Source organism: Carassius auratus, chromosome 44, assembly GCF_003368295.1.
Source record: "Carassius auratus strain Wakin chromosome 44, ASM336829v1, whole genome shotgun sequence".
Taxonomy (NCBI): Eukaryota; Metazoa; Chordata; class Actinopteri; order Cypriniformes; family Cyprinidae; genus Carassius; species Carassius auratus.
In genome coordinates, this window is record NC_039286.1 from 6850048 (window position 1) to 6871394 (window position 21347).

The 21347-nt window shown below is 37.1% G+C and overlaps 1 protein-coding gene across 1 annotated transcript in view; it reads right to left on the reverse strand.

Moving 5' to 3' along the window:
* LOC113062299 (syndecan-2-like) overlaps nucleotides 1-21347 on the reverse strand; it is a 30305-nt gene that overhangs the window by 244 nt on the left and 8714 nt on the right. Inside the window, exons 2-5 of the mRNA XM_026232048.1 lie at nucleotides 3254-3368; nucleotides 3003-3163; nucleotides 2613-2733; nucleotides 1-1748 (exon numbers count right to left, since the gene is read on the reverse strand). The exon at nucleotides 1-1748 is cut by the window's left edge and continues 244 nt beyond it. Of these exons, the coding sequence (XP_026087833.1) occupies nucleotides 1585-1748; nucleotides 2613-2733; nucleotides 3003-3163; nucleotides 3254-3368 (561 nt within the window). The 3' untranslated portion in view covers nucleotides 1-1584. The remainder of the gene's footprint in view (nucleotides 1749-2612; nucleotides 2734-3002; nucleotides 3164-3253; nucleotides 3369-21347) is intronic.

A 21347-nucleotide genomic window follows, 5' to 3' on the forward strand; every position in this document is an offset into this window, starting at 1 on the left:
TTCTATATAGATTTTTCGCATACATGAATAAGTAATTGGATGCAATGGTCAGATGTCTACTCAAAAACAAAAACAAAAACTTACAGCTAACATTGAAAAAAAAAAAATAATAATAAAAAAAAAAACTCAAATGTGGCCAAAGGAATACACAGCAATGTGAAAAACAAATGAGTCTTTGGATTAGCCTATGTTTTCTCAGTACCTTGCTTTGTTTAGCTCCAGCTTAGATTAGGTCGGTCAGTACAGTCACTTTGGGGTGTAGGTCACAGTTGGGTACATCAAAAGGGCGAGGATGGAAAGATACACGGGGATTCAAACATGTCAAAGCAACATCACAACCTTTATACAGATCTAAAGCGTGGGAGTTTAATCATACTGATCAGAAGGGGACATTACTGGCCTCCATAATGGTTTTTGATGAGCACTGGAGAGATCCATTAACAGCACTCAAACTTTTAGCTAATTGAAACTATTCCAAACTAGTGGAAAGTGATTTCAATGTTTCCCCAGCAGTGAGTCCAAGTTGCTTGTTTGTTTGGGCCCAGTAAGAAAGCAAAGCTTGGAACAGTATGAAAAAAAAAATCAGCTGTACTCATATCCAACAGATCACTGCAGTGTGATGTGAGAATAAATGTAAGCTTTTCATCACTGAAACATGAGAACAGCACTCTGATCAAAGGAAATGCATGTCTGGAGGTGGGCAGGCCATGTCAGATCCCCAGTATGAGCTACCTCAAGCTCTCATCACAGAGGACACGCTCTGGGCTCATCAGTTCGATAAATCAGCCTCTTTTCAACCATGAGAAGCTTCAGATCCACCATGACGAGAACGGATGAATGCGAAGGTTCAAATGGCACTGGTCGTTTTCTCTTAACCTACAAACACTCAAGTAGCGATGAAACTCAAATCAAATCATTTTGCAAGACAAGGGTTCTTAGCAACAATAACAAAACATCTGAATTGCTTGTTGTGAAATAATAAAATGAACATTTACACTGACGCATTAAGAGTTATTAGACAGTTCTGAAAACTACAGAAAGGCATTTTTCAACATCAGAGAAAATGATAAATTAATTAAACACTTATGATCAATGTCAGACATGCTAGAACAAAACAAAACAAAAAAAATATGAGAAATGAAGTCAGGACTGATACAGAACCATTATATTCAATTACTCCACTTTAAAATGTTCTTTACAAATACATACCGCTACAGTTAAAAAGTAGTCAGCGACTAAAAACAGCTCCTTTGACAGAAGACGGAAGCGGATATCCTCACCTTTACAGATTATGTTTCTTTTTTTTTATTCTTTTCAACCTTTTCAAATACACAGAAAGTAATGTTTAAATACAGAGAGATTTGCCATAAAATAAGCAATGCTTGCTTTTTTTTCATAAAAAAGGAAAGAAAATGTCTTAATTACAATATTCTATGCAAAAGCTTTCCTTTATGTTATTTATTTTTTTCCTCAATCATGTCATATGATTTATTCTTTTTTTTTTTTATGCAGAAGGAGTTTGTCGTAGTCACTGATATTTGACCATCACTCTTGTTGGTGAAGCTCGGTTGTACATGAGTGAGTCTATGCGTAAAACTCCTTGGTGGGAGCTTTGTGATAGGCTGCTCCAGACGGCTTCCTCTCCCCGAGGTCATAGCTGCCTTCGTCCTTCTTTCTCATGCGGTACACCAAAAGGAGGATGAGGAAGATGGCAAAGAGGAAGCCGATAACTCCACCCGCAATGACAGCTGGAACAGAGGATTTAGGAAGGCCAAACGAGTCAGTTTACTTCAGTTACAATAAACAGACATAGTTGAGTAGCTGCTTTCTTCCAGAATATGAGAAATCTCATTCCTGTCTGACTACATGACTAAAGTGCTATCTGGGTGTCTATGGTACATACAAAGCAGATCCAGATTATGTCCAGTAATCAAATAATTAAATAAGGAACCCCTCAACACCGCTGGAGGGTCACGAGATTGAGCGAGAGGAAGTGTGTCGACCCAAAACAGGAAGACATTATTTCATCTCATTGTGGTTCTGTCTTTATTCGACAGGATATTAAAGCGAAGTGTGCTTAATTTAAGAATTCGACCTTTGCAAACAGAGGAATTGATCTGTTATTTTGAGGGAGTTGTATGGTAACATGCTCTTTACGCTTTGTGTATCTCTTCTAAGACAAAAGATAAAGAGGGCGTTCTGCTTGAAATGTGCAGTGAACTCTTAAACTCCCAGTGAGGGCTGCAGTTCAAGTTTAAGAAAGAGCACACAGCGGCACCATGAACTATAAGCAAGAATGTCTTAGAATTTCCTTCTAATATAGTAGCAAAATTATGATTAAAACATTTATTTACTCTACCTTTTAAAAGTTTTTAGGTCAGTAATATTATGATTACTATTATTATTATTATTAATTATTATTATTAATATGGCTGCCAAAAATTCATTTTTTCCATCACAAAAAACTTACAATTTATTAAAATAGAAAATATATTTTTTAATTGTAATATAGTTTACAATATTATAATTTTTTACTGTATTTTTGATCAATCATATGTACATCTTGGCATCTCCTCTTAACAGTGTTCATTTATAAATAATTTTTTACAAACCTGCCAAAACCTCTGTCCTCTGGAAGAGATTTTCCGACTGGACCTCAAGGGGTGATCGAGGGAGGCTCGTGGTGCTTGTGACTGGGTTTCTACGCGAGTCTTCTGTGGCAGGAACTGGAGACTAAAGAGAGAGCAGAAGATGTGTTGCACTATGTAAGGACTGATGGATGACTTTATGACAGCAGTGGGCTCTTTTCTGGCTGCATGACTGTACATTAATGTTATTTACAATCATAGATCCACTTGTGGCCAAGAGAACCCATTTATTCCAGGTTTGAAGATCGGTTTCGCTGATCAGATACATCTCAAATAAAGGACCTTTTACGCCCGTCACTACCACTTGAGATGGATGTTAATACCACTGTGACTGACCTTACAGCTGATACCCACCTCTGTCCTAACTTGTATCGTTGTGTCTTTGGGGACATCGCGTGATGTAAATGTCTCCACTTTCGGTGTGAAGTCTTTGGTGGAGTCCTGTGTGGGCTCTGCTTTAGGCACAATGAACAATGATTTTACTGTGACCGATTCCTCAATAATTTCTCCAGCTCCTGAAAGACAAACACATGATGTGCTTAAACTGCAATATCCAACATGAAGGGATCAGATTGTGCACCTAGAATCGATGAGGCACTTCTTACCCGATCCTGATCCAGAAGTGAAGTCATCGTCATCTTCAGGGTAACCTCCTGACCCCGCCTCCTCCAGGTATAAGTCATCGGTCAATGAGGTGGATCTGTCCGCAGAGACTGCTATCTGCAGAAGTAAAAGTTAACAAGAAGTCATAAAAATGGAGATTAAGATGGAAAGGAGTGGGTTTTTTGGCTTTCACTGTCTGTCTCTTATTATTCAAACCCCTCGACTCAAAGGACCAGAGGCTAAGAAATCGATTTTTTTTTTCAGTAATGTGTTTGAAACTAGTAAACTGCCCATCTTGCCACATGATGAATGAGTATTCACTGTCTGCCCTGCTTTTACTGCTGAAATCTGAAAGTCAATATTTTCTGCCTCAACACACGTTTTATACATAGCCTAACCTTCTCATCAAAGACTCCGCGCAGACACAAGCCCAGCAGCTACAAGTAAAATTTGCTCCACAACCGAGTATTCAGAATGAACTGCAGATTCAGCTGTTTCTGTAGAGGCACAATATGACATTTTAAAGCACTGCAGAAACTTTCCAACAACAGGTTCATTCTCAGCAGCCCAAGTGCACCGCCTCCAAAGGAGCAAATGGGCACTGCATTTTATTTAAATGACATCATCATTCCTTCCAGAGCAAACACTCCCACTTTCTATGGCAATTAGCTTTATTATGCATTGTTCCACATTAATAAATATCACTCATTTGCCTAATTCATGGCAACAGTATTTCATTAAAGTGATAGTTCATCCAAAAATGTAAATTATGTCATTAATTACTCACCCTCATGTTGTTCCAAAACCAAAAGATCTTTGTTCATCTTCAGAACACAAATTAAGACATTTTTAATGAAATCGAATGGCTCTCTGTCCCTCCTATAGATAGCAATCCAACTGTAACGTTCCCTGGTCCAGAAACATAGTACGGACATCGGTAAAACAGTCCATGTGACACAAGTGGCTCAACTTAAATTTTGTGAAGCTACGAGAATACTTTTTGTGCACAAAGAAAACTAAAATAACAATTATTCAAAAAAAAATTCTCCACCGAGTTACATCTCCCGCCATTTTGGAAAGTATCCAAGAACATGTTCAACGTAATCGGCGTTGTTGGTGGAAGATGGTAACTCTAGGGAGAATTGTTGAATAAAGTTTTTTTTTTTTTTTCCTCTGGTATTCTCGTAGCTTCGCAACATTTAATTTAAGCCACTGATGTCACATGGACATGGTTTTACCAATGTCATTACTACTTTTCTGGACCTAGGAAGTTGTGTTGCTGTCTATGGGAGGAACAGAGAGCTCTCAGATTTCATCAAAAATATCTAATTTGTGTTCTGAAGATGAACTAAGGTCTTATGACGCTTCGAAGCTCAAACAACACACTAAATTTAAATATCTGTGCCATGTTTGAATCATACTGCTCCTACAGCATAGATGGGAGTACACTATCAAGTGATTACATAATCTGGATGACCACTGTACATTAACTATCTGTAGAGGTTTTTGTGGTAGTGCTAATCATGTTGCTTTGTGTTATTTGGTCTTTGTGGAGTGGTTTACCAGCCCCATGGCAACCATCATTGAGCATCAGTCCAACCCTGCTTGTGACCGTCTCTCCATACTGATGCGGCCTAGAAAAGGGCCCATAATGCAGTCACCATAAATCACACTAGAGGGCCTGGGAATGAAACACAGACAGTCTGTGGCACACATAGTGATATCTTTGTTTTAAGAGCAGTCTCTATTCTCAGCTGATATAGTCAGAGTCAATTAACATGAATTGATTTTTCTTCATGGGTAGGGGGCAGAAATAAAAGAAAGACAGACTGAGAAAATTTTTTTCCTACCAAAAACATTTTTGGGGAAGTTTGTTGTTTATGTATCTAAAACTTAGTGATGTGTATTCCTGTTCATGAGACCTAGTAACATCTTTAAAAAGAGACTTTGCCATATCTCACAGAGAGGTAGAGCTGTACAGAGGGTGCTGAATGAACACAATCATAAAACAGAACAATAACCAGCTCATTCAAAAGCAGCAGTGACTTCCCACAGAAAAGCATTCAAGCCAAAGTCCTGATCACCGAAGGAATTTGTTCAAAGCAACTTTATCTTAACCTTTCTAACCCAGCATTGCTTTTCTCTCTGTAGACAATTCACTTGGCTGGCCCACACGACATGGCTGTTGATTTGGTCAAATTCTTTCTCCACTGATTGAAATGCAAAGTACAAAGAACACAATTACCTGGGCCACACACACAGGCGCATCAGCTATGCTCAATATATTGAGTCAATTCTCTTTGTCAATGGGATTCTAGTCAAAGTTCTGCAGTGAGGTGTCTAATGTGTCTTTATGTCTGGCTATGGACAATAAACAGCCCACAGAGCTCTTAAGATGCTTTCAAAACCTTTTGATGGAATGCATTATACTTGAGTGCTCTTGAACAATTAGTATTTAGCTTTAAAAAAAAAAAAAATTAAACAAATTGCACCAGATTAATGAGATTATTTTGTGCTTGAATTGTGTATTTATAGTCTGTGACCAGCATGGAAAATTAAAATGTGCAGCCAACAATTATTGATGATTGCTTAGTCAAGCACTTCAAGTTAGGGCTATTAGACTTTGGCAAGCAACTCATTCCACACCATTTGTTCCAAGCACATGAATGATAGCAGCAACTATGTGGTTTGTTTAGAAGTTTGCTGTTATTTTTTGCAAGCGATTTAACTGATAGTGGACCATAAATGAGGTAAAAAAGTTTTTTTTACTTGCACTGAAGAAGTGACCCTATTCATATTTAGGGACAACAATATCAGAAACTTGGGAAGGGACTGTTTTTATTTGGATGAGTAAACCACCTAGAAACCAACTAGGCCAACCTTAAAAAACCACAAAGTAAATCACGAGAAATACAATAAATTTGTCTTTTCATTATTTTTGTCTTGCAAACGTGTGTAAGATAGATAATATTTTATAAATTCTTAACACATACATATATGTAAAATGTATTTGTGCCTGTGTTTGTGTGTGTATATATTATTGGTGGGCCGTTATCGGCGTTAACGTGCTGCGTTAACGCGAGACTCTTATCGAGTGATAAAAAAAAAAAAAATATCGCCGTTAATCTATTCTCAAAGTTGGGTTGGGAGCTGGGTCTATACTAAGCAAGCTATGATGACTTTCACCTTGATATTTTATATAACCGACTGGCTGAGGCCAGCCTAAAAAGATGCTCAGGACAGTTGACTGGCCACTGCGCATCGTCACGAAAGCTTAACTTTTTCACATGTTTTTAAGCCTTACTGCTTGTCAATTTAAACATTAAAGCATCCAAACACAAGATGCGGAAAAGCTGAACGGAGTAGCTGCGCACGCTGTGTTCGGTGCGCACGAGAGAGAGAGAGAGCCGCGTGTCACGGACAGCAACACTGAACCGAGCTCTCTTCTGCAAAGAGAAAGGCGTCTCAAAACACTTGAACATCGAATTTGCTTATTTTTGCTCTTGTGCCGACAAATAAATACAAAATATGTCAAAATATCCACCTTGGAAATTATGCTTGAAAAAAAACTGTCAGTTATTTCTTAAGTGAAAGTAAACAGTTATGGGAAAAAATGGAATGTGTATTATATTGGATGCATTGATCGTCTCTTAAAGGGACCGTGCCTAATTTAACTACTGGCTGCTGTAATGTTAATCCAAGAAAATGAAAATGAAAATGAAAATCACTCACTGCTCTTGACTGAATTACTTTGTAGTTTTAACAGTCAACCCAAAAATTATTCAGACACCAGATATAATTTTTGATATATATAGCAAAACTGTAATAATGTGATAAATGTTGAAGGTGTCTGAATAAATGTAGGTTTGATTGTATTTTTCATTTTTACATTGAAGACTATCCAGTGCTATTTTACATATAATTATTTGGTTTCTGTACCTTGACACCTACAAACTTGAAAAAAAATTAAACATTGGTGTTAAACAGGCGTAAGCTTGATTGCACCTTGTGCAATGTGGAATTAGTTTACAGCTTTTTCAAGCACTTTGTGATGCATTTTTGAAACAGGAGATGAGACCCTTTTCTAATGCACCACCTAGCTTGATAAACCCCTTCTCACACAAATTCTGAATGCCTTCAGCAGAATTCGAATGAGCAATTAAATAGCCATTATAAATAAAAAATCCTGAAATTAATCACAATTAATCACATCTAACATACGTTTTTTTTAATATGCTTGCAATATATATAATTTCACATTCAATCTTCAAACTGATGTAGAAACAACAAAGAGAGTATATTTTTTTAAATATTTATTTAATTGCATATTTTTATGACTGAAGGCGAGTATCACAGATACAAATAGAATTGATGTCTCTATGAAATTGCTTTATTTAACCATAGACTAGCCATTCAACACTATAAGTGAGAGCTATCAATTGTAACATTTATTAGACTATAAAAAAATAACTTGTAATTTAAGTGAACTTAAAACAATCTTTGCATAAATACATTATAATGTTATTTTTACCTGTGCCCTTCAGCAAGCAGGAAATCTACAGAAATTGAACAAAGTAAACAAAGACTAAATTCTAAATTAAATATAGATGAATCCTTGAAGCTATAAAAGTTATTGATTTCCTCATTTATTATACATCTTATGTATTTATTATATATATCTTATACTTACATTGTTATTTTTTTAACATCCTAGCATGACTACTATATTTGAATTAAAAAAGGCTTTTTGAATGCAAGATTGAAGTGACTTGAACTAGCCTTGTTACACAGGATGTCCTTAAGACTGATTAGTCGACTAGCCTTTAGTCCCTAATATATATTTTTGTACATCCCTACCTGACACACATTTGTTGTCTGTGACTTCATCCTGCCAGGGGAAATGGCGTCATGTCCCGATTGCAAATCAGTTAATCAGGGTGGACAGTGACTGAGGGGCAGTAACGAGCACTGGAGAGTGGCCTAGTCAGGCAGTAATGACGGAGCCAGCAGTTTGTGCCCTCCGTTATCAAACAGTCACAGCATTTACTTTTGTGAGTTTCTAATGAACAGGCAACCAGCAGGAGGCTGCTCTGTTTCCATAGCAAGCATATGTGTGAAAGACAGAGACAGAGAAACCAGGGAGAGATGAGCAAGAGGACAGTGAAGATAAAAAAATAAAAAAATAAATGATGGAGGAAGGGGATGTGGACCCTAGGGGAGCGAGAGATTACCACTGCTATGGACAATCTGCTGCCTTCAGGTTACATCACTAAAAGCCTGTCAAACTGCACATCTATGCTTAGCAACCTCTGAGAGGCAAGACAGGCTCCCACTATCTGACATATGCTTTAAGCCATGTCATTGTTAAAGCAGGGAGGAGAAATGGAGAGAAGGACAAACGTGGCAGAGCTTTATTTGGTCCATCTGTCCCCCCATGCATGTTAACAGAATTTGCTATTCTTAAGAACTGAGGCTAATGCATGAATCTCAAAAAGAGGGTCAGGGTTGTGTGTGCATGTATTTCTATACCACGCAGACAGACACTTCGTCAGAACACTGGCTTACAGTCTTTTGGACTCTACTTTGTTACATTTAAACCCTCAAATGTGATGAAGCCTGTAAGTTTCTCAATACAAAAATCAATACCAATCAATACTGAAGTTTAGTGCAGCACCCAGGTCCAGTAAGTGTCAAAGTGCGTTTATCAGGGAGTTTGAGGATTAATCACAACTGATTAGGAACAGCACTCACACCACAGCTCAAACTCAAGAAGCAATGTCTGTAATGGAGATTAGAGATGTTTATATTGACTGCTCAAAAACTTGAGAGATATATCAACTGAATAACACTTTTTATGGTTCCATTTACATTACTCTGCTTTAAGCATACGCTGCCTTTCAGATGCCTTTTCATTCTCACCAATGCTGCATTTATTTGATCAAAAACAGGAAATAACTAATATTGTGAAATATTATTACAAGTCAAAATAAAGGTTTTCTATTTTAATATATTTTGTGAATTTTAAACAGTCATTACTCCAAATCATGCCCACATTAGAGATATCTGAAGCAGTTTCAACAGAAAGACAGACCTGGAAGTTACACATATGGTTAATTACACACTTAAATGGGCTTTTAAAGCAGTGATTTACTCAAGAAATGCTGCACTGTGGAAGAAGAATTTAAAAGCAAAAGGGGTATTATATCTCTGTTCGACTAGGCCAGGGGTTTTATTTAGGGATGCACTGATACCGACCGATATTGAGATATTGGTATTGGGCCCCGATACTGAGCTCCTGTACTCATACTCATACTCGTTTAAATACCCCGATACCTAACGCAGATACCACACAGCATGTGATTAGTGCCATATTCAGACAAAGAAAAACTGACAACAGAACAACAGACAGCAGAATGGAGTAATTAGAGTTTAAGGTTGTCTATGTAGGATATCTTTGCAATGAATATAATGTTAAACAATCAGTATTAACACCTGTATAGCTGACGTGCATGAGCTGATAAAGCATGCTGAGTGGATTGAGCGCACAGTGACGGAGATGCGCAAGCTTGTCGAGTGAATATGCATTTCATCACTGGAAAGTTTGTAGTACGGTCGGATGTGTCAAAAACAAGTAAAACAATGCACAATTTACTTAACGGTAGAAAGAGAGAGAGAGAGAGAGACCGAGAGAAAGAAAGGGAGAACAAGCACACTTGCGCACTTCTGTTGTGTGTGATCTTTGATGTTCACTCACTTAGCAAACGCATTTGGATTAAAACTAAATGGTAAAAAAAGACAGTTTATAGGGGCATTCACTATAAACATAATTTATTTTCAACCTACGTTACTACTTTCCCTCTCGTTCTGAATCAGTACAAATACATGCACGCATTGCACGTGTTTTGATTGCTTGAGTGTTTCTGCATTATATGAGTGGCTTTGGAATATAAATCGCAGCACGTTTCAGATAAAAAAAAAAAAAACAACGCAACATTAGAGTTAAACTCTGTCAGAACAAATTCGTCTTGATAATGTCATAACTTTGATAGAAATGTACATAATCAACCAAAACTACAGACAACTGTTATTATGACAATTTTTCAATTTTTACACAACTATCAATACTTTGTTGACCAATTACCAAGCAATGCTTCATTTTTTTCAGACTGTGGTGTGAAAAGCTTGCATTAGCAATTCAGAAAAAAAAACACATAAGCAATGCATGGTGCTTTATAAGGTGCTGAATAATTTTTGTTCCCAATTTTATATATAGATAGATAAAATATTTATATCTATTTCACTAGTAGTTCACTGTATGAAGATTCTTTGGGTATAATATGTCACAGTTTGCTTAAACTCACTTAAATAAATTTATTAGTGTCCTGTACCTACTAATAAAATATGTATATCAAAAATTATATCTGGAGTCTGGATAATTTTTGGTTTGACTCTGCTAAAATTCTTGTTAAAACTACAAAGTAATGAAGTCAAGAGCAGTGAGTGATTATTCTTTCATTTTCTTGGATTAACAGAGCAGCCAGTAGCTAAATTAAACGCGGTCACTATAAGACACAATGAACGCATCTTTTTCCTCAACTGTTTACTTTCACTTAAGAAATAACTGAAAAATAACTGACAAATAAATACGTTTTTTCGAGCATGCTTTCCAAGGCGGGTATTTTGCCATATTTTGTATGTATTTGCCGGCACAAAAGCAAAAAGAAGCAAATTCGGTGTACAAGCGTTTTGAGACGCCTTTCTCAGCGTGAGCCCTGAACTCCTGAACACCGTGGTACTGAATTGGGCTCTTTCACATCCTTTTGTTTGTTCAAAACTGCGATTAGTATTTGTTCGTTCATGTGCCGGAGGGACTGTCCGTGATACGCGACTCTCTCATACCGATTGTTAGCGACGGGCTTGAGCCAGCTACTAAATGCACCGTCTTCGAGCCATAGATCGTTAAAGGTACATTTTCCCATTGTGAGAGCCAGGATGATTTTAATTAATCTAAGCAGTGACTCAGTATGACACAGTATGTTCGGAGTTCGCGCAGGTTTCTGTGAAAGTCCTTCTGACAAGTCTGTATGCTGCCGCATGGACCTTGTAGTTCTGGAATGCTGTGATACCAGTGTAATACCACCCAGATTCCTCAGACAGAACTACAACAGGTGAAACAAATGAATTCCATTGCCGCTGCGAGCGCATTTTGATGGAAGAACAAATTAATGGACTAGCATATCAATTTAAGATGTGGCTAAATGTTTTTTTATGACCTTGTATGGAAAATCCAGACGTTTTTATTACTTTTTATGGCCTTAAATTCTTATTGTTAAATTTATTATTTTTTATGACTTTTTATGACCCTGCGGAAACCCTGTGGACCACCAGTAAAACTGATTACTGAAATGTGTGACCAAAAATGATTCATACAAAGTATGAGTTCAGGTTTGCATGAACCTGGATGACAGCATTCCCAGGAGACTAAACAGGCAGTCATAAGGCTAAGGGTTACATGAATAAGTATTGATAGTTGTGTAAATACTGTCATAGTAACAGCTGTTTTAAGAATAGTTGGTTGATGGTGATCCATTACATAGCTTTCTATTAAAGTTATCTAACATTATCAAGATTATTTTGTTCTGACACAGTTTACTATGAGTTCATGTCATATTTTATTACCATCTTCTAAATTATAGAAAATAAACTATTATAATGTGAAATGTTGAAGGTGTCTGAATAAATTTTGGTTTGACTATCTAATAAATTAAGTCAACCAGCTAACATTATACATACCCTTTTGGTTTCTGTACCCAATATTAAAAAGAAAATTACAAATGCAATAAAAATATCGGTGTGGGTACTCGCTATCGGCAAGTACCAAAAATAAAAGTATCAGTATCGGACAAGTACTGGAAAAAGTGGTATCGGTACATCCCTAGTTTTATTGGCTTTCTAAGGTTCATAATCAAAAACTAATTAACAGGAAAACGAGCAGAGGAGAGCTTCTCCATGAAGTGAACCCCAATCAAAGTCAAGGCCAAACCCAAGCAAGTCTGGAACATGTTCAGGATGAACGTTTGTGAGGTGACCTCATTCACGGGGTGCAAGGAGACTGATCTAAAAACCAGAATCTCCTCATCAGTCCTGCGAGATGCATGAGGCCTTTCCTTTTTCTCCGTGGGGAGGGTACAGAAATGCTTTGAAGCTGACTTTGACTGATTAAGGGATAGGAGCTACATAAACGTCTAGAAGTTTTAGGGAAGTGCTCATTGAGCTCTAACTCTAAGTCTTAATTGCACACAATGAAAAATCAACCATAGACCTCCAACATATAAGCCTCCACAGCACTGTGCACCAGAGGTGACTGTATTAATCAAAAACAAAGCTCACAAAGAACCTCTCCATGGATTAAATCCAGGCTCTTCATTCACACACAGAAAGACTCTATGGTGAAGATTCTAGTCCTTCATACAATATTTCAAGGCCTGTCTTCATGCATTTTTTAAAAAATAAACAGAAAGCGGAGACATTTGCTGCTGAGAAAGCTGAAAAAGAGCCCATGTATCTCAGACAAATTTGGGATCCAGAGAGGTGAATGTAAACAGGGGAACTGAAGTTCTCAGCAGGTCGAGTGTCTTTGGTCTACACTGGCAGTCATTCGTCCACCACTCATAGTCATAGTTAAAAGCGCTTGTGAAAGCAGGTTGGGCAGGAAAGCAAGTGCACTGGCCCAGCACAGATTAATACGCTCTCAGATTCCAAAACAAACGGCTGTCTGACATAAGCAGGCCGGCGCCACATTCCTGGGCTAGTGCCCCATGTAAGAATACGAAGGGTCTTCTTGCTGAAGCTGCAGGGGCAACAACTTTTGCAACAACAGAGTAAGCACTCCACCTGACCTAATGTAAAGGTCTAATCAGACTTTCAATAAAAAAAGAAAACAAAAGGTCAAAAGGTTTTTTGCCTCAAATATAGACAAATAAATAGCAATAATTTTAAGCAGGTCATTGCTAAAGCTTTTATGTGCAAGCTTATATATGGCTACTTGGCCACCTTCTCTGCTGTAACCTGGCCTTCAACCTCATAAAGGACCGGACAGCCAGGCCAGATAGATGCCGACCCCTGAAACTGACTAGGGCCATAAATACCTGATCCCAATTCTGTGGCAGGGAAAATATGTAGGGGCATTCTGGCAATATTTGACAGCTTTCACATCATTCAAACCTGTATGAATTTCTTTCTTCTGTGGAACATATAAGAAGAGTATTTTGTTGTTGTTTGGAAGTTTTTTTGCCTTTAAAGGTTTAGTCAAGAAAATACTTATACTACTACTTATAATACTTATAAATAATATGTCAAATAAATATAACATTTTAAGTTGAAATTTGTAATTGCAACTCAAATTAATGATCTCTCAATGATCTATGCAAATAAAATAAAATAAAAAATGTTTTTCCTCCAGACACATCATACTGCCACTATGACTACCTGTCTTGCTCCCCTGGGAGGATAAATAACATTTTCATGGTTTCAAGGCCAAACAGAAACAACGGACAATCTCTCCGGAGGTGAAGAGGCTCTAGATTATTATCTGATCTATTGTAATGCACAATACAACTTCCAAGATCGGCAATATTCACTCCAAGGTTATATTTGTTCAAAGCAAATATCTATATCACCATTGTTAAATTATGTTTAGTTTGTCAGTAGACTTAAGAAGTGCAAATTTCATGGGATACTCCCAATAATTAACTCTTAAGATTGCAATCATGGTGGTTTTGCTCTCATCTCCAAGGCTTCTTATGACTACACAGTGGATGGCGCTTGCCCGGTGATTCCTTGACCCAGTTAAACAGCTTTTGATACTCACTAGAAACCCAAGAATTTTTTTTTTTGTGAGCCGTGAAATGCTATATGCTGGGAAATGGGCTTCACCCTCCCAGTCATGTTTTGAATAAAGATTAGCAGTTACAGTTAAAGCAGATAGAGTTATGGATTTGCTGCAGGCAGCGTGGCAGTTCTGTCCCCTCCAGTAAAAAAAAAAAAAAAAAGTGGGTAAACCTTGCAGGGATTTGATTTCACAAAACACCTCTCATGCATCTGCATTTCTTCCCACTAATAGGATGAATACGAATCAAATATCAGTGACTGATGAAAAAATGAAAAAAATAACATTATGCCTCCAGGGAAAAGCCTCAACACAACTTCAAGACAGCCTTACTTTAAAGCTCTCGAGGCTCAACATGCAAAAATATTTTAACTGGATTAAAAACAAGCATAAAAAGACCTTTCCAGCTAGTGTTAGTGCACCAGTACCTATAGAACCATTATGCACCGAACCGAATCAGCACGCAGATTTCGTCTATTTGTCTTGGTTCTCCGAAACCTTTACACACGAAGCATGGGCGTCGCTAGGCTTTTTAGCAGGGCTTCATAAACTACACAAATTTGCGATTGCCTCAAAGTCAGTCCACTTAAATATCACATGAAAATGGCGGCAGATCGGTCTTCTCTCCGTCTTTCAGCACGCTCTTTAATCCACAGACGAAGCAGCGCGAGCAGACTCAGACACAAACAGAGGACACGAGGTGTGTGTTTATCGTTAGATTGTTAGAATATCTGTATCAATCTGTTTCTCATCTACTGTAAAGTTTCCGCTTCGTTCACCGTTGATCACACCACCGTTGTTTCCTGCAGCGACAATCGAGCCCTTAACACATATGAACGTATACTTTAATTATACTTATTTAAATATGCTTAATCTAATTATGCGTACTTTATGCATACACTACTGAGCAAAAGTCTTAGTCTTAGGCAGTCTGTTGTCAGACTGCATCTGCATTCAACAATCTCACTTATTATTATTATTATTATTATTATTATTATTATTATTATTATTATTAAAATTAATAGCAAAATGAATGTTTGGAAATGTAAACTGATATTTCCTACTGACACACTACAGCAAAAGATATAAATACCTGGCCTAAAGTAAACCCCCTTTTTGGGATGAAAATACTAAATGTGCCTAAGACTGTAGGCTACTTTACAAATGACATTGTTGCTACTTCATAAAGAATGAGCATACATTCATTCCCAGAACTGATTAAAGACAGCGACAGACAGCACTCATTTTAACTAAATATCAGAGAGAATGACCAAGATAGTAGAAACATTATGTGCGGTTTTGTATTAAATAATGACCCAGATCATGAAATACATTTATTAGTCTTAGAGTAAGGGAAGTTTGGGAAATGAGAGTATCCAAGGAGTGTGTGAATGCTATGGATTTGTTTTAAATCTTTTTAATGTTTTTTAAATCTTTTTTAGTTTTATTTATTTTTATAGAAGTATATATTCAGGCACAGTGTAGGCACCGGTACCGTTTTAAAAGGATCGTAATTGCACCGGTATCGAATAAAACCCAGTCGATACCCAACGCTATTTCCAGCATATAATTAAACCACATAATTAACATTTTTCATGCTGCTAATTTTACATTTCCTGAACAAGAAAACTGTATTTGGCCAAGACTATTTTTGCATAAAAAGTAAATAAATAAATAATCAAATAGGCCAAAATACAACACCATATCAATGAAGACATACAATTGATTAAGACAACAAGTCTTAATAAACAACACCTGTTGATCATCTTGAAGAGAAATTTGTACGCACTTACCTAAGGAGACCATTACCATTGATTCATGGACATAAAATACACACTGAGCAAGACAAAAGTCAGCAGTCTCATTAGAAGCTTCAGAGATTTTTCATAGAGATAAAAAAACAATGAACATATCAACTTCTTAAGACAGTATGGGGGGGGGTGCCTTCATATCCACTTCTCTATGTCCTTAAACATTCTCAGAAATACTAAATTCTTACCTTTACTTTGCTTAACTGATTTACCATTCACATGAACTGTTATCATACCTGTATATTATACCTAGGCAGTGTATTTTACTGTAACTTTAAGGCCATATGTGAAGCTTCTAAAGAAACTAGAATTGTATTCAAGACCACAATGCTTTTTGCCAGGATGCTAAAATGTGAACACAATGGCAGTCATTTCTTTCATAATTGATATGCTAAATGAAATAGCAAATATTTCCAATATATATTCACAATGATAGTTTTGCTGATTTAAAAACATACAAATATTGCAAAATGGCAATGATTTCAACATCCTTCTAAATGCTTTAAATAAAGACATTTTAATTGTGTCCCTTCTTCATTTCAGAGGTTTGAGTAAGTTAAGAAAGTTGGTTCTTCAAAAGTGTCTTTTCAGTTAATCAGTGAAAAAAAAAAAACACTTGACAAATAATTCATAAATATGTAAATCTTGCCAGTTTTATGTGGTTAGTTATACAAATGATACAATTCCATTATTTTTACTTATATTCATTTATACAACTATTCTTGATAACTGAACCATGGAACAATGACTCTTAGAATGAAAATGATTCTGTCTATGATAAAATCATAGACATGCCTGTAACTGACCACAACTATAATATAAAAACCCTGCATCACAAATTTAAAAAGCAACATAATAGGCTTTGTGTAAATATCATGTGGTGAAACACAACCAATAATGCAATTAGTTTTGGCAGAGCAGAAATGATTGCTCACCTTAATAACTTCCTGTAGCTATCTCATACGTGCTCTTCTGTAAACTGCTTGGGTAAATGTTTACTAAAAACATGTTTAAAAATAAATTCTGTCCTTTTTCTAGGTGTGTTTGCAGAACACTAACCTTTGACCTCAATGTTACAAAGGTGCTGTAACAACTCCGATTTGCACCGACACAGACATGAATTTGCCAAGACAGGAAACGAAAACACACTGGCAGGTACTCTCACAGGAGCCCAGAGAACATACTGCGCAAGGATCAAGGTGGATGTTTTAGGAAACAGATGCTTCGGCTGTATAGAGGTCCCATTAAAAGCTCCTCAGAGAGAACAGCAGCTAAACGGCATTAGAATGAACAGAGCTGGACCGGCTGTCCTGCTGGCATGAAGTCATACTCAGAGAACCTCGCCGCTCTGCTCCGTCAATGTCTGAAAGACATTCAAATGCTTGAGAGAAACAAAGTCGACATGCCAGATCTTTAAAAAGAAATGGAGAACAAGTGAGCCTGGAAATCCAAGACTACTGTACTTTAAAGGAATGAGGCAAAAGTCAAATGTTTCAGTATTTCCAGAGAGCATCCTATTCCAATTTAATTTGCAGAGACAAATATAAGAAAAAACTCCACATCAAAGCTGATATCAAAAGATTTCTAGAAGCTTTCAATAATTGCTCTTGTTTGCGTTTTGACCAGCCCGAAAGCAACAACACAGGATGGTTGAGGTTACTTTGGTGAGGGACTACCAGGTTGGCCGATTAATAGGCTTTGAATGTAAACTTCACCTTTAAATGATGTTCGAAAATGAACACATTTTGCGGTTTCACATTTTGAATTCGTAACAGGAATCGGTTAACTATTTCATTTTAAAATAATAAAAAATGTATTAAATATTATTAAGCATGTCAAGAACTTCATCAGACGTTCTGCAAAACTTACAGGTTGGTACTAACAGTAAAAAAAAAAAAATCAAACACACCAAACACTTGACACTTCAATACCTGGAGAAGCAGAAGGGAAGCACATGTGGTCACGTGAATATGTAACAAATGATAAAACACACATGTTCCTGAGCAGACCTTTGCTCGAGTGGTTCGGTGTTGGCACAGCATCATGAGATGAATGAATGCCGCCTTTCAGGCCAGAACATGTCTGGCAAACCCCCCCGGTCTCTAGAAACACAGGTGGTGTCTTGAGAGAAACCCAGGGGGAGAGCATCTCTAGAGCATATGTGATCAGCCCCGCCGGTGTGCAGACAAGCAGGGTCAAGAAGCAAGGCTCGACAATAACTATGACCTGCTGGCCTGGGGCCAAAGTGAGCATTTCAGGCCACTAGATGGAATGGTCAATTGCCCTTTTGGGCCAATACTGCACTGTAATTGAAAATATTACATTCATTGATCTTGTTGAGCAGTTTTCCAGCAACAGTGCATTTAGGAATTTATGTAGTTTATACATTATAGCCGTTTAAGTTTGTTTAATGTGTAAATATAGTAATTGATTACTACTATACAGTAAAAACTGTCATATTGTGAAAATATTATTACAATAAAATAAAAAATAAAAATCATTCTTTTCTATTTTAATATATCTTAAAATGCAGTTTATTCTTGTGTTGGCTAAGATAAATTTTCTAATATGCTGATTTGGTGCTCAAAAAATATTTCTTATTATTATCATCATGTTGTTAACCGTTGTGCTGCTTAATGATTTTATGGAAACTGTGATAATTTTTTTTCAGGATTTTTTAAAGAATAGAAAGTTAAAAAGAACAGCATTTATTTGAAATGTACATATTTTGTAACTTTGTAAAAGTCTTTACTGTTGTACGTTTGATGACTTTAATATTTCCTTTTTGATGTGTAAAAAAACAAAAAAGGATATCACAATTAATAAAAATAATAAAATTACTAAAATAAAATACATGTTTCTAGCAAATATACATATATATAAAACTTACTGTTGAGCCTTGCAATTTCATTTAATTCATTTTTGTTAGGTGGGAAATGTCTGTCCCAGATACTGCCTGAAATGGCCTGACAAAGGTAAAACTGTCAGTTACATTATCTAAAATAAAAAAGGCCTATTGTATTGATTTGATCCATCTCTGATGTAATATTAAAGCCTTTGGCACGAAGGCATCACAACAGTTAAAGTGCAACTAATATAGCATGGTTTCTGCAACACACAAAGCTCCCTTTAAACCATTCCCAAAAAGTACAGGGACAGAGGGTCAAAATGTGGCAGCGCGAGACTGAAGACAACCAACACCAGTCATGTGACTGAGTGGGGGACAGGCGCCTCTCACAGCATTCACTTCAAACGGTCCATGTTTCCCTGAGTCTGCATTGATAAAGGGTTGGCTTCCATCAGCATTAGGCTGTGGCTTTGTGCTCAGACTACTCCACACCACCCCTTAAAACTTCAAGCCGCCCAAGGGACAATGATGTATAAATTAGCTGCCAGTTCAAAGTTTAATTTAATCCAGATTTCAGCTGAATTGGACCAGAATGGCTTAGAAAGTCGGTGGGATGCATTGTCCAGTCTCACGCCTGCCTCCCCACCTCCCCTTCTCCGACAGGAAGCTCTGGAAGAGTTCTTTAGTTTCAGCTCATTAACCTCTCAGTGGTTAGAGAACCCAGAGCATGCAATAGTCTGAAACAGAAAGGGAACAAAGGACTGGACACGACAATGCCACAATGTCTCCCTAAGAACATTAAGGAGATGAAGACCGCCTCTGTTTTCTAACACTCTCTGGACTCCTGCGGTGTTGCAATCATTGCACTACAAAAATGAGTTTTTTTAAGTGTCAGCCAGTCATTTCACTAATAGTGCAGGAAATCAAAAATTGTGAACTTTTCCTTAAAGTTTGTGCTGACATGAACTGTTTTTCGGCCATCCGTTTGCATAGGCATCAAAAATGATGACCTGCCAGAGTTGTTCATCATTTGGCACTGCAAATGGGCTCTTATCTGCAAAGATAAAAGCTGGAGGCGATTTCGACGCTTCAATGACTGATCTGTTCCAATCCTCACTCTGTTGCAATTGAATTCCCATCCAACCCTTGCCTTAAGAGGATTTATCCTCAAGGGAGTCAGGAGGCCATGGCATTTGTGAAGAGGGGGAGGGGAACAGCCAGAAAAAAAGAAAAAAAAAACTGTTCACAAATCCCAAAATTGGTGACGAGAGAAAACAGAACAAGACCTTAAAAGCAAATGAAAGGTGAAAGGGTTGTCTCTTTGTTCTACTTCGATGGAGTCAGATTGAAAGTTGAACAGCAGGATATTAGATTGCAGGGTAAAGTGATGTTTTGGTGGCGCAGGCATCCATCAGCTCTATATGTGTGGTTTTGATGGAAAGAAAAGGTACAGCACATATTAATAAAGCGAACGAGTGATGCAGGCCACAGGAGCAAGCAGCAGGTGGTGATTTCTGATCCCATTATGTGGGCTAATCCACAAACTAGAGCACACGGTCTTGTTACAACCCACAATTTCTGTTCTAGGAACAGAAACACCTTCACTTGAAGTGGCCTTGGTCTCATCTTCAGCAAAAACATCTTTTGTTTCGCTTCGTCTATCAATTAACTAAGAGAAGCAATGAATTCTGGTATGATTTCTAAAGTGCAGGTCATTTTCTCAAATCATGCAGTAGACCATGCTTCTCTTTCACACACAGGTAAAGTTGCATTGGGGATTAGAGCTTTCAGGAGGAATCAGGGTTGTAATGGCACATGCATGTGTTTAGTTGGATTGCTAGGGTTGACTGGGAAAATCAGGCTGCATACTAAAGGACCAACAATGTTCAAGTTTTTTAGTAAACAAATAAAAAAAGGCGGTTATAATACTACAGTACTTAAACCATACAAGACCAGAAACATGCAATATCAAACAAAACATTAAAATCAATTCATTATAAAATTCTGCTCTATTTTGTTAAAATAAAAACCTTTAACACTAAAGTAAATTACTGTAAATGCTACAATTGAATTTAGACATCAACACACGTTACTTATACAACAATATAATGTATGAAACACTGATTTGAAATTTTGAGCAAATTATATTAAATTTAAGTTAGCATTAGGATGATGGCAAAGGTAATCCACTCATGAACCGCTCATGCTCACCGGAAAAGTCTGTTCAAATAACCCACCGGTGGGAAATTATTCCTGTTTGTAATGGCGTTACTGTGCTGTAACAGTGTAGTACAGCTGTACTGGACAACGCTGGTAAAATGACGCTTCCCTCTTGTGATGCTATGCTCTACTCACATGCTCTAATAATAATGACTTCATAGGACTATTCATTATTTGGATAATTTAAAAATAATAATAATTCAGTTAAACCTCATTTGGTTGCATAGCAATGAAAATAATAATATATTGATATTTAATCTGTCCAATTTAATTGTCTTTCTTACAATAAAAGTGTGATTATTTTATTGCCTTGGGAAATAGTTCACCCC